Here is a 13,973-nt window from a genome sequence, read left to right on the forward strand (position 1 = left end):
TAAAACAACATGAATACCATAAGCAAAGAAGATGAGAGTACACCACCTTATGTTGATGACTCTTGGCTGATGCCACTGATCCTATGACAAATCATTTTGGATCATGTTCATGTAGAGAGAGTAGTTATGCTGTTTTTGATGGAAGTTTACTTTTGATGACTCTTGACATGTGTTTGCCTGAGTTAATCTTTCTGTCCAGACTCATGTAAGATCTCAGAAGTCGAGAGATAATTTCGTATTGGAACAGAAACATACTGTTCACCCATTCGTCTAAGATCTTGTTGAGTTATGACATGACTAAAGTAAGTTGTGGTTTTTATGGAACAGAAACATCTATCTACTCTTTTGATATACACAAAATAGCAAGAAACAGCCGCTTGCCATCTAATCTGTATAGACGACAGTATTTTGATGCAAGCACAGATGGTTTAGTTTGTCCTCTGTTATATGATGAGGTTTACAACTCCTTGGTTTGGTGAGGATAACCCAAAAGTTGTATTATATCTGTTTCATCAAAGGGCTCCCTCGGGATGAGAAACGGAGAAGAAATGTTATTAAGTTACATACTTGATTGATCTAAGAGTAGAAATCTGAATTGATCGAACATTTTTCTTAACCATAAACAAGTAGAAATGAAAGCAAACAATGCACCAGTAGTACTTACTACTAGTTAGAGATGTTAAAATGGTACAACCCACCCCATTTAGACCCACCCCATTTAGAACCCACTCCATTTAAAACCCATATCCGTTTAGACCCATTTAAAAATAGGCCTATTAGGGATACCCATTTAGAACCCGCGAAATTTACATGTACCCATTTAAACCCATTTAGACCCATTTAAATTAGATTCTTTTATTTATTTTTTCGTTTTAATTATGTTTTTAAAACGATTTTACAAAGATAATTATTATTGTTTTTAAAACGATTTTAAAACGATTTTACAAAGATAATTATTATTTTACAAAGATAATTATCCCCACTGATACAAAATCTTCCCTTTTTACGTCTTTTGCGTTGAGCTTGAGCTGATTCCCCAGAATGAGTTTCACTTTGCTGTTCTTCTAGTTGTGTAGCTTCCAAATTTATCTCAGCGAGAGCATCTTCTTCATTCATGTCTATAAACTCATCCATCCTGTAATTAAAAACATATAAATCCTCCAGAACTCTATAAACATAAAGAACTCTATAAATATAAATCCTCCAAATCACAATAAAACTAACATTTAGATTTTACTTTTAGACTTTTATATATTATGATTACGGCTGTTTATTTATTTACGGCTGTGTTCACAAATCTATATATATATGATAAAAACATCCTGAACTTGATCGTGATTCACAAATTTATTTATTGAGATGATTCACAGAGCCAAATGGGTTTTCAGAAACAGAATCAAATTCACAAACAAATCAAATTCAAAAACAAATCAAATTCAAAAACGGAAGGAGAAGAGAGACGTTATCGTTATTGGGTCGGGTGGAGATAAAGAGTCCTCTGTTCGATTCTGAAGATCAGCCAAGACGTTGGGCAGCTCGCCGGAGAATTCGTTGAAGGAGATGTTGAGTGAGACGAGGTTCTGAAGATCAGCCAAGAGCCCAAGACGTTTAGGTTTCCGGCGAGTTTGTTGTGAGAGATGTCGAGAGTTCCGAGTTTGACGAGGCTAGAGAACCGCGACGGGATTGCTCCGGCGAAGGAGTTGCAGCTCAGGTTCAGAAATAAACGGTTCGTGATAAATCAATGGACCAACTATTATTGTTACTTAAAAGAAGAAAAAGATAATCCACATGATCCAAGAATGCTCCCAACATGAAGGTGAATCTCTTTTGTATTTGGTTTGTGGTGGTGCTAGGATACAAGCTTTGAACTGTTCAAGGTTGTGAAAACCAAATCACCATCCGTAACCTGATCATCTCGTCGAGAGAAGTTAGTTAATTTAAAATGGTTTGAATTTTGCTTTACACAATATATAGGATTTCGGATCCCGAGCTTTTCTTTTTAACACTGATTTACTATGATCTTACCATTATGATATAGGAAAGATTATATAGACGATTCAACAACCGACAATACTACAAGCATAATGAAGACTTACGCCTAACTGCATCACCTGAACCGTCATATGAAGATGATCCTGAGTCTTTAGACATTTTTTTTAATCTTCCGATATATGGGAATTTATATCAAATTTAAATAAATTGGTGGTAAAAAATTTAATCCTTTTATTATTTTATATGAGGTATTATTCTATAGCAAAATCGTAATCTTTTCGCATTCGAGCTCGCAAGTTAAAAGTTAGAGTAGTTAATATAACTTATATTTTTAATGAATAGTTACTTTTTTTTAAATATAATTTTTATACAGGCTTTGATTGGTAACATGATGTACACTTGATTTAATTTGAGTTAGGAGAATTAATCAGAAATGTTACCAATCATAATTTAACTATACATTTTTGAGTTTGGGTTTGCATTATAATGTGCTAAAGTTGAGTTATATTTTTGAGTTATCTCCTTTGCAAAATCAACAAATCAAATGTTAAATCAACATCAAGGAAAATGGCATGTATTAGAGCTTGAGTTGGTAGTTGTCCACGTTTTTTTAAAGGAAATTTATCAACTCAGGTTAATTAATTAATATTCTCAGCAGTTGTATACAACTCTTTATTTGTTATTCAGTTTTATTATAAACTTTCTTATTCTTATTTAATTACTTAAACAAAATTCTTTTATAATTTAAATTGTTAAATTTTTGGTAACTAAAATTTACATAAATAAATTTATATGTTTATATGAGATTTTTTTGGTTATTGTACAATGTATATGTTTATGTATATTTAAATAATTATTAATTTAATATGTTTAAATTTTCTCTGATTTATTTATTTTATTAAATTAATAATAACTGTTATTAGTTTTTTTTGTATTTATAATTTTTATTTATTTTAAATGATGCTTACTAAAATTTATAAAGTAAAAATATTACCAGTCAATCATATTATTAGTAATTGTAATTCTCTTAAAACAAGTAGATATTACAGCTTATTTTGGCAAATTCTTATATTTTACACAAACTCGAAAAAGATATTTTTATCATTAATAATATATTTTAAATTAGTTTTGTGTTTTATTTGTATTTAATAAATACTTCATAATTAATATGTTTATATATTAATTTTTTTATTAAAATTGCTACTGCAATTTATACTTCAAAAAGTTACTAGTCAGCAGTTTTAATAAAATTGCAACTCTTATTTTTACTGCAAATTTACCACATAAATATACAGTTTTTACTACATTATTTTTACTGCAAGTTACATCGAATTACAATACATATTGTAACTCAACCTTAATACTACATGTCACCAATTAGAGCCATAATTAACCGTTAAAAATGAATTAATTATAATAAAATATTAAAAAGGAAGAAAAAATGTTTTTAACAAAAAGATAAATTCATGTATATTGTATTATTATCTTAAATGATATTAGTTTTTACTAGATAAATTTATGAACATATATTTATCTAGTAAAAATTTAAATTCTGAGTAAAAAAATCATTAAATAGTCTGGATAATTATAAGTTTATATTAGCTATATTTTGATAAACATAATTGAATATTTTGATAATTAATAAAAAATAAATTTAAAAAGAAATAACACAACCAAAATTGTATATAAAGAAATTTTTTACAATATTTACATAACATGATTGTTTCTAATTTTTTATAATATATATATATATATGTGTGTGTTTTAGTGAAAGACTGCATCATATAGAAATATTTCAGGTTAAATTATTATTGATTTTGTAAATGTACGACAATAAATTATTTTATTAATTTTTATATTAATAATATATTTATTAATAAATATTAGTAAAATTATGTTTGCAATACAGGCAAAAAAGACCTAGTTTTTATATTTCCTAAAAAAACATGCAGGATCAGAATTTCTGTAAATAAGTTTTTTTAGTGATAAAATAAATAAATAATATGTAAATAAATAATTAAAATGAAATACTAGTATGTCAAAAGAAATCGATTTATCCTTTTAACCAATCAATCGAGAAGAAAGGTAGGGTTCGTTATCAGCGATGAGTCCAGCGATTGCGAGTACCGGGGATTTCAGTTGGGAGGAAGATTGGTCAGAGGATCTTCGACTGTTTGATGAAGAGTGGGAAAAGAGCGGGGTTAGTGCAGACGAGATGATCTCTCCATTTCTCTCAATTTTGATTTTGTTGTTCATGTTGCTCTCATCGTTTGTTATTTTTTTCAGGGTTTCAATATCGACTTCTCGAAACTCCGACACAAATTCGAAACCGGAGCTGTGGATCTCGACGACGACGACCTGGTTCTTGATCCTGATGATACCAACGTAGGTCTGCTCAACAGGTTGTCTAACTTGGCTATCTCCTACTACAATGACAAAACGGTTAGTTATATATTAATCAAAATAAAAATATGACTTTTAGCCCTCGTTTGTTGTTGATTGACGAATCTCTTTCTCTTTTTTTGATTGCTTGTGGTAGGATACAAGGCTGGAGTTAGTCAAGGTGTTGAAAGCAAATTATCACCCATCTGCTGGAGTCACATATTACATCACATTCGAAGCCAGTGATTGTAATCAGAAGACTAAACAATATCAGGCAGTTGTTCGCTACTTGCCTAGAGATACTGAAGTTATCTCTTGCTGCCCTAAACCTTCTTGAATTTCAGACAATGGTATTATTATTAAGCCTTGATTTATTCTCTCTTGCAATATTTTAACTTATAATTTTAGCAAAAAAATAAAATAAAATTTGAACTTATAAGTTCAGCTAGCTTCCTTTGGATACTGTTTACTAATGCTTAAGATGGCTCCGTTACCGTTACTAATACTGCTGACTCGAGGGATAAGTGGTAGATCATTACCGGACTGTAGAGAACATGGTCCTTTTTAACTGGTTTGTGTAGCATAAAAGTGCAAATTCTGATTATTGCGGTCTTGACCGGTGAAAAGAGAAGAATTTTACAGAGTTTGAATGTCAAGAACCCTCTAATTATATTGGGAGATTTTACATGAGTTAAGATAAGAGTTAATAAGGATTTTTCAATATTACAGCCTTGTCCCAGTTACCTATCACTTGTCTTTCGAGTCACTTCCTGTCTTTCGAGATAGACATTTGAATCCGTCTCCATAAGCTTCTTTTTCTAGATTCTTGATCAATAACACAACATGAATACCATAAGCAAAGAAGATGAGTATTCATCCACATTTCTGGCAACATTACCTCAATGTCCTCAACGCAATTACATATTGGTGAGCTTTCATCAAAAGCAAACTCATTTTCATACCAATGCTCCTTTTCGACTCTTCCTTCATTGGCAGTAGCATGAAAGTACAACACAATCCGCTGTAAATGCACCACAATCTTCTTCCATTACTCTGGTATGCGCAAAACTTCAAGGATTACAGAGATAATTTGTGTATCCGCCGCATAGGGACTGAGATACCGCCTACCGGCATATTTAGGAATCTTGACGTCAAGAGAACTAGCTGTTTAAATCCTATTCTCTCTGACGCTTTTCACCAACACGAAGGTGGTTCATAATTGTTCGAACATTATTCTTTACTATAAACAAGTAGAAATGAAAGCAAGACATACCAATAACACTACACTACTACTCGAGAGACTGGAAGAACGAACAACCAACCAACCAGTTAGTGATAAAATCATTTGACCAACTATTATTGTTCCTTAAATAAGAAAAAGATTATTCATGAATAATATATCTTATATATCTATATAGATATATAAATATATAGTTTATGTAGTTGGTTTATTATTTCACTTCATAAGTTACTTAGTAGATAACATAAATGTGCACTTGCCTATAATTTCTCACATAAATGGTAACATCACGTTTCAAAGGAGATTATTAGTTGACTTTAGAATGAAGAGATTGTGCGTTTGTTTGTGCGTAGACTGAAGAAGGGTTTTTGGCAGAAATATTTAAGATTTGAAAGGCTCGATGACTGAACTAAGGCCATGAATGACTAATTTAACTAGAAACCAAAAGGTTTGCACAACAAATTTTTAAAAAAAAAAAATCATCAGAAGCTTATGCATTCTGATTCAAGAAGAGGCTGCTTTTAGTTTTTAGAAGTTACTCTGCAGATTCTACTGTTGATAGAATCTAAGATGCAACTGGGTTACTATCTCTCTCTGTTTGTCTATTGACACTTTCTCCTCGCGTTGATCTCAGCTGCCCAGCCCTTTCCAATTTCGGTTTGAAACTTGCCTGCAATTGTAATCGGAGGAGCAAAAGTATTTTGATGATTTTGACATAGGTCTAAAACTGTAAAGCGAACATGGGTTCTCTACCTGCTGTTGATATGAAGAACTCGTCAAGCACTTTCCCATGTTCTGCCACAATGTTAAAACGTCGAGTCAGGTTTATTGGATGTAAAAGGGATAACAAGCACAAGTTATTAGAAAGATAAAGATTGAAACTCACCTATTTCATATTCTAGCGCCTGGAGAATCATCTCAACCTTAAGGCCACAATAAAGACAAGAGTCAGTGTAATCCATGTGTTGCGTAAGTTGTAACTATTAACAGCTAACAGGAATTAAAAGTCATCGATGGTTGCAGACTCAAAATCCATAATTACCTTATCAAAGTCTTTTACAAGATTTGCTTCTAACGAAGCATTGTTCTCATACTCCAGCCAAAGTTCTGTGATCTACTCAGCTGCACATCGGCATTTGACTTACGAATTAGTGTTTTGGAAACCAAAACATTAGCCGTATATTACCTCTAAGGCCTCCACCAAGAACTTTTGCACAACTCCTTTAAAGCGGCCTTCTCTCTCCTACTCTTTTCTTCTTTGGCTCACCATCAGATGGAGTAATATCTCCAACAATAGCTGTTCAGAAGCCAGTAATCTAATTTGTAGGATTTAAGTTTCAGAAGAAGAGGAAGAATATAACCAAATGTAATCAGCTCTTAAGTCTTAACACATGTTTAGTTCTGTCTCCATAGAAGAAGACAATTTCACAAATATATATCTGTTATATAATCTACCATACACAGGAATATGAAACTAAACAAAGTTGTATCATCCAAACCACCCTATACTTGCTGGAAAGAGAATTAACTAACTAGGAGGAGAAGAGATCAGGTCTCCCAGTGAGCAGAAAAGACAAGGAAACAAGGATAAAATGTGTATTTACCTTCAGTGATGCCAAGACAAAGGAAGATGGAGAAAAGATCCAATAAGATACAGCCACAAAAACAGGGGAAGTTTGTTCTCTATAGCTGGAGGCTAAAATCAATTGTTCATGGACGTTCACCCTATCTCATCCTTCATTCAACTTTTGAACGTGTCTGATTAAATTGACATATTTAAAAGCATACGTAAATCATGAACCATGATAAATCAATCTGAGACTATAGTTGGGTTTAGAGCAGAGCTTGTGATTCTGACTTCAAGAACTTCACAACACTAGCCTGTTCACATTTTTTCGTTTAGTTTCACACCACACCCACGTGAGTTCCACGAACATGCAATTTCACTAAAGTCTACTACAAAACATTACCATCCCGCAAACTCTTCCTCAGTTTCTCCTTACTACTCACACTCTGATATACATATACCATCCCTAACTGAGCTCTACATGTTGTTGATTACAAACTTAGACAAATCTTACCTATACACAAGAATGTATTGGTAACAATCCACAAACAATGGAGGAGGGATGCAAAGACAAACCTCTCTATGTCAAGTGTCAACACCTGTAAGATCACCAGCAATCAGAGCCATGAGAGACATACGGTACATGTGATCAGCAATTGACTCAGGTCCAATAGTCCCCTGATTGATCCACCCTTTCCTTCCTCTTTGTTGTCAAGTTCACTTATTAACAATATTGATCATGAACATCATAGTTATGCACAAACTCAAAAGTGAAAGACACTCTCAGATAGGTCCTGTTAGTTTGTACATCTGGAAAATGCATCCAGATGGTCCATCCAGATGTCTTATCCAGATGCTCAATATGGGTGTTTGTTCGTTTCTTCATTTCGTCAATGCATCCAGATGAATCATCTGAATGCAACTATGTTCGTTTGCTTTTCATTTTTTTAACTTTCATCTGCATCCAGGTGGACTTGTTAATAAAATGACTAAAATATAATTTTTTTTATGTTTCGGCAGAAAAATAGCATTTTTACAGTTTTGGCTGAAAATATTTTTGCGGTTTTTGAGAAAATATGTGTTTTTCGCGGAAATATGCATTTTTATGGTTTTGGCGGAAAATACGTTTTATGGGTTTGGCGGAAAAATACGTTTTTTGCGGTTTGGACGGAAAAATTGCGTTTTGAAGTTTTGGCGGGAAAGGTTTTTTTTTCACGATTTTGGTGGGGAAAGTTTTTTTTTCGCGATTTTGGCGGGAAAATTTTGTTTTCGCGATTTTGGCGGTAAAAGTGTTTTTCGCGACTTTGGCAGGAAAAGTTTTTTCGTGATTTTGGCGGGAAAACTTTTTTTTCGCGATTTTGGCGGAAAAAGCATTTTGCAGTTTTGGCGGAAAAATACATTTTCCGGGTTTGGCGTGAAAATACAATTTTCCGGTTTTGGCGGAAAAATGCGTTTTCCTGTTTTAGCGGGAAAATGCATTTTTCCGGTTTTAGCGGGAAAATGCATTTTCTGGTTTTAGCGGGAAATGCGTTTTTTCCGGTTTTAGCGGGAAATGCGTTTTTCCGGTTTTAGTGGAAAAATGCGTTTTTCCAGTTTTAGCGGGAAAATGCATTTTCCCGGTTTTAGCGGGAAAATGCGTTTTTCAGGTTTAACGGGAAAATGTCTTTTTCCGGTTTTAGCGGGAAAATGTATTTTTCCGGTTTTGGTGGGAAATTTTCATTTTCCGGTTTTGGCGGTAAAATTTTGTTTTCCGTTTTGGCGAGAAAATGCGTTTTTCCGGTTTTGGCGGTAAAATTTTGTTTTCCGTTTTGGCGAGAAAATGCGTTTTTTTCGGTTTTGGCGGGAAAATTTTGTTTTCCGGTTTTGGCGTTAAATTTGTGTTTTCCGTTTTGGCGAGAAAATGCGTTTTTTTCCGGTTTTGGCAGGAAAATTATGTTTTCTGGTTTTGGCGTTAAATTTATGTTTTTCAGTTTTGGCGAAAAAATGCGTTTTCTGGCTTTGGGGGGGAAAAATTCCATTTTCTGGTTTTGGCGGGAAAATTGTGTGTTTTTAGTTTTGGCGAGAAAATGTGTTTTTCTCGTTTTGGAGGGAAAATTGCGTTTTCTGGTTTTGGCAAGAAAATGTTTTTTACGGTTTTGGTCGGAAAATGCTTTTTGGAGTTTTGGCGGGAATATGCATTTTTGGGTTTTGGCGGGAATGTGCGTTTTTTTTTTGTTTTGACGGAAAAATGTGTTTTTTGATTTTGATCGAAAAGTGTGGTTTTACTGGTTTAGCCAAAAAATGTGTTTTTATGAAAATGTGTGTTTTATGTTTTTTTTTGCGGAAAAACACATCTTGCGGTATTGGCGGAAAAGTGTGTTTTTCAGTTTTTGCGAGAAAATGCATTTTTTTGATTATAGCGGAAAAATGTATATGCAAAAAAATAGAATTTACGGTTTGAAATTAATATTTTGATTTTAAAAGGTCATTTTTGTCATTTATCATTTTGGACTGAACTAGATGCATCTTCATCCAGATGCACCATCAAGACTCACCTTTATTTGATTGAGAATTTGAGATGAGTTTTTAAAAATTCAGATGGGTGATCCATCTGGATGTAGCATTATAATGCACAAAACGAACATCAATTTGCATCTTCACCCAGATGGATCACCTGGGTGAGCAAACGAACATGGCCATAATGAAAACTGCAAAGCCGATAACACAGTTTTCTCTCAATGCATGAGAGATCATAATCGATATCGTTTCTTACACATACCTTGAGCCGATGGCACAACGTAAGAAAAGTCTGTCGAAGATGAAACCGTACAGGCGTGATTCGTCGTGTATTCCATGGAGTTAACCCCGTCGGAAACATGTTTCTGGCACCGGACGGCGACGATCGGAGTTGGATTTCTGAGGAAGAGAAACTTCTTAGAGGCGGAAGCAAGTGTATTTGAAATCATGAGTTTCGAGTATGAACGGAACTGCCAATAATAGCAAGCAAGCCAACCATATTATGTTGCTTTTTTCGTTTATTAACATCCTTTCGATATATGGTTAGAAATTGAAGTGATCTAATAACCCGTCCCACTGACCGAGGCTCACAGTTCTACGTGGCACCAACTCTAACCCCTCACATGTAAGTCTTCACTGACTCCTCCTCCATGTAGGTTATTAGTGTGTTTGGCGTTTTTCGAACCCAATACTTCACCATTTAACGATATTCTCACTGGAAAAATTGTCACTTAAATGATCTGAATTGTATTATCCCGAGTTGTGATGTACGAAAAGACTTAAGAAAATTGATTTGGCTATTTATATCACCAAAGTTGACTTACCTTTTTCGTTATACATCTGTTTAGAATTTCAGAGTTAAACGTGCTTGAGCTCGAGTAGTGGAAGGACGGGTGACCTATCGGGAAGTGATTCGCGATACCGTGCAAGCGAAACCAAAGCACGGAAAAAGGTCATGTGGTAATTGCAGGGTCAGTAAACAAGACTTTCGGCCTTGAAAAATTAATGCACCGCTCGTCAAACGGATGGAGCGCACAAGCCGAGTGAGCAGACGTGAGTGGTCCATTAGACGTGGGCGGTCGGGATGTTACACCTTCCCACTTAAAAATTACCCAAGTGTTAGATAAAACATTAACTTGATGTGCGATTTTATATTCTCACACACATACTTTAGAGATTAAAACTATGGTCTATTAACTTCTACCTAATTCTAATAGTTAGATATATAAAACTATTTAGCATGCACTTTAAGGATATTTGTATGAATAATCTGTAAGGATTATTGAACTCAGTTAACTATATTTCTTGCAATATGTATTTTTGAACTATTAATTGTCAAAAACAAATATTTTTAAACTATTACAAGATAAACAATGACATGTAAATGTAATATACAAAACTTCACTTGTACTTTAATCTAACACATTAATTAATTGTCAAAAACAAATATTTTTAAACTATTACAAGATAAACAATGACATGTAAATGTAATATACAAAACTTCACTTGTACTTTAATCTAACACATTAGTCCCTACCTTTGTGACATACTTCATCTTTTTCAGTTTATTTATCGTTGTAGAGTAAAATTTCCGTTTCAAAATAAGTGTCGCTTTATAATTTCATTAAAAAAATTATTGACTTTATATTCCAGTCTATTTTTTATTGATTGAAATGTGGTTAAATGTATTGGTAATGATATTTTTATTTAGTAATTATATAAAATTAAATATATTTTTAATCTGTGTATTCAAATCTAAAATGAAACAGAATGAATATTAAGTTAAGAGCATCTCCAAAAAGAAAATCTATTTTGAAGTTTCCAAAACTCTATATTTGAAGTTTAAATGTGTTTTTCTCAAAAAGCAAAATTTTAAACTCAACTTCAAAACTATTTGTATTTTATAATATGGACCTTATATTTTTCATGAATAATTTGAATTCATAAAACTTTTGTAAATAACTAACACACATATAAACATATTACAACAATATTAATTAATAAAATATTCTATAAAAATTTAATAAAAACAACTTAATTAATATTAAATTCAAACAAAATATCATATTATTCCATAAAATAATTTTCGTAATGCATATATGATCTATTAGTGCATTTCGAAGTAAGAATGGCTCTCCTCATTTTTACTTTGTAGGTTACGAGCTAAAAATTGTTGAAATCGGGTGATATTGATACTTGTAAATACATAAGATCGGAACAAGAAAGTAAAAGAGAAACATAAATATTTCTAAAAGACTAATTTCTTTTTGATGATATTAATACTCGTGAATATATTCAATATGAGTAATAAAGAATTGTACGAAAAAAAAATCAAAAACAAGAACAACAACCATCTTCAGTTACACAAAAGAATTTGGACAATATTTGAAAATTTTGAAGGTTTCGGATCAAACTTACAAGACTATTAGTGTTGTTGTAATATTTAAATTTGTGTAATAGTTATGTCTTCTTGTAATTTTAAAAAATCTTTGTTGTTAAGTTTCTTTTGTATATTATTGTTGTCTAAATCTAGTTTAAATTAGTTTAATACTTATTTTAAAGTTATATTTAATTTTATGTGTAAAATTTAAAATCTGTAAACCTAAATTAAAATATATATGAGATATAATTTTTTAAAGATTAAAATAATAAACAAGAAAATATTTATAAATCATAAAGGTGATGTGTGATTGTAGGGACCAAATGCAAATAAAAATATGAAACTTCAATTTTGAAAATTTATAGTGAAACTTCAAATATAGAGTTTCACTCTTTAAAACTTCAAATTTGAAATTTTGAAATTCTTTTTTTTAGAGCATCTCCAAAAGAAACTCTATAACTCCAAATATAGAGTTTTTTGCTCTCCAAAAAGAAACTTCAAAACTTCAAATTTGAAGTTTCATCTTTTTATTTGCATTTTGATCCTTACAATTATACATCATATTTATAATTCATAAATATTTCAAATTTGTTATATAAACTTAAGTTTTACACATGAAATTAAATAAAAAAATTAAAACAAGATTTATAATATTTTAAACTAGAATTAAACAACAAGAATATTACAAAAAAACATAATAAAAACTTATTAAAAAGACACATGAAGACATAATTATTACTCAAATTTAAATATTATAACAACACTAATAGTCCGGTAAATTTGCTCCGGAACCTCCAAAATCTCCAAAATATTGTTCAACAAATTTTGTGTAACCGAAGATGATTGTTGTTGTTGCTCTTGACGCATTATTCGTATGATTCTTTTTTGTTCAGATCGAATGTATTCATGAATATTAACATCATCGATAGAAGCTAAATTTTTTAGCAATATTTTATTTTCCTCTTTTATTTCTTTTAAAAGCTAACTTTTTTGCTTCATTTTGCAGTCGTAATTCAATCATCTCATGACTTTTTTTCCTGCTTGTTGTACTTTCGTTTAAAAGATCAAGGATTTTTTCGTTTGATGATATCAAACTATCAGCAGACATATTATGAGGATATCCGGTTTCAACAATTTTTGGCTCGTAATCTACAAATAAAAAATAAAGAGAATCATTTCTTACTTCGAAATGCACTAGTTGATCATATATGGGAGCATTATGGAAATAATTTTATGCAATAATGTAATATTTGCTTGCAGTTTAATATTTAATTATGTACTTTTATTTATAATTTTATATTTTAGTGTAAGATTTTTTTTTAATTAATATTTATGTAATATTTATATATATGTATTAGTTATTTATAGAAGTTTTATGAATTTACATCAACTATGACAAATATAAGGATCACAGTGTAAAATATAAATAATTTTGAAGTTAGGTTTGAAGTTTTACTTTTGGAGAATAACACATTGAAACTTCAAATATAAAGTTTTGGAAACTTCAAAATCGAGTTCCTTTTTGGAGATGCTCTTAGAGCAAAAAACTTCATATTTGAAGTTATAGAGTGTCTTTTGGAGATGCTCTAAGAGAAACATAAACACTCTTCCAATACAAAAGTGATACCCAACTGTTTCTTTGGTACTTCATCACAGCCTTTTGGTCTGTGTATTGTTTTATGAAACTTAAACGACAAAAAAAAAAAGACAAAAGTGATACAGAAATTTCAATATAAACTGATTCAACGATTTGTTAATTTTGATGGCGAAGCGTTGATGGGTTAAGCTATAAAGTAGTGCTGGAACACAAGAAATTAGAGTTTTTAAGAAAATTATTTCACGAAGTCAAATGCTTCAAATGTTCACATAGCTATTTCATTGCCTCATGATCTAGAATTTGTAAAACTTGTATTAAT

At 31.6% G+C, this 13,973-nt stretch overlaps 1 protein-coding gene and 1 pseudogene across 1 annotated transcript; one reads left to right on the top strand and one right to left on the bottom strand.

Annotated features, from left to right (window-relative positions):
• Positions 1 to 3,969: 3,969 nt before the first annotated feature.
• On the top strand, positions 3,970 to 4,822 carry LOC103829168. The gene is made up of 3 exons (XM_009104831.3): positions 3,970 to 4,192; positions 4,279 to 4,434; positions 4,532 to 4,822. The coding sequence occupies exons 1-3, from the start codon at positions 4,097 to 4,099 to the stop codon at positions 4,709 to 4,711; spliced, it is 432 nt and encodes a 143-aa protein (XP_009103079.1). The 5' UTR covers positions 3,970 to 4,096; the 3' UTR covers positions 4,712 to 4,822.
• A 450-nt stretch (positions 4,823 to 5,272) lies between these two features.
• Positions 5,273 to 10,517, bottom strand: LOC103829807 (annotated as a pseudogene).
• Between the last annotated feature and the right edge of the window lie 3,456 nt (positions 10,518 to 13,973).

This window comes from Brassica rapa, chromosome A07 (genome assembly GCF_000309985.2).
Source record: "Brassica rapa cultivar Chiifu-401-42 chromosome A07, CAAS_Brap_v3.01, whole genome shotgun sequence".
Taxonomy (NCBI): domain Eukaryota; kingdom Viridiplantae; phylum Streptophyta; class Magnoliopsida; order Brassicales; family Brassicaceae; genus Brassica; species Brassica rapa.

Excerpts from the sequence above, each read along its gene's own strand:
- LOC103829168 (XM_009104831.3), top strand. The coding sequence starts at position 4,097 with ATGAGTCCAGCGATTGCGAGTACCGGGGATTTCAGTTGGGAGGAAGAT. Across the intron at positions 4,193-4,278 it reads AAGAGTGGGAAAAGAGCGGG|GGTTTCAATATCGACTTCTC; the intron begins GTTAGTGCAGAC and ends TATTTTTTTCAG. Across the intron at positions 4,435-4,531 it reads CCTACTACAATGACAAAACG|GATACAAGGCTGGAGTTAGT; the intron begins GTTAGTTATATA and ends TGCTTGTGGTAG.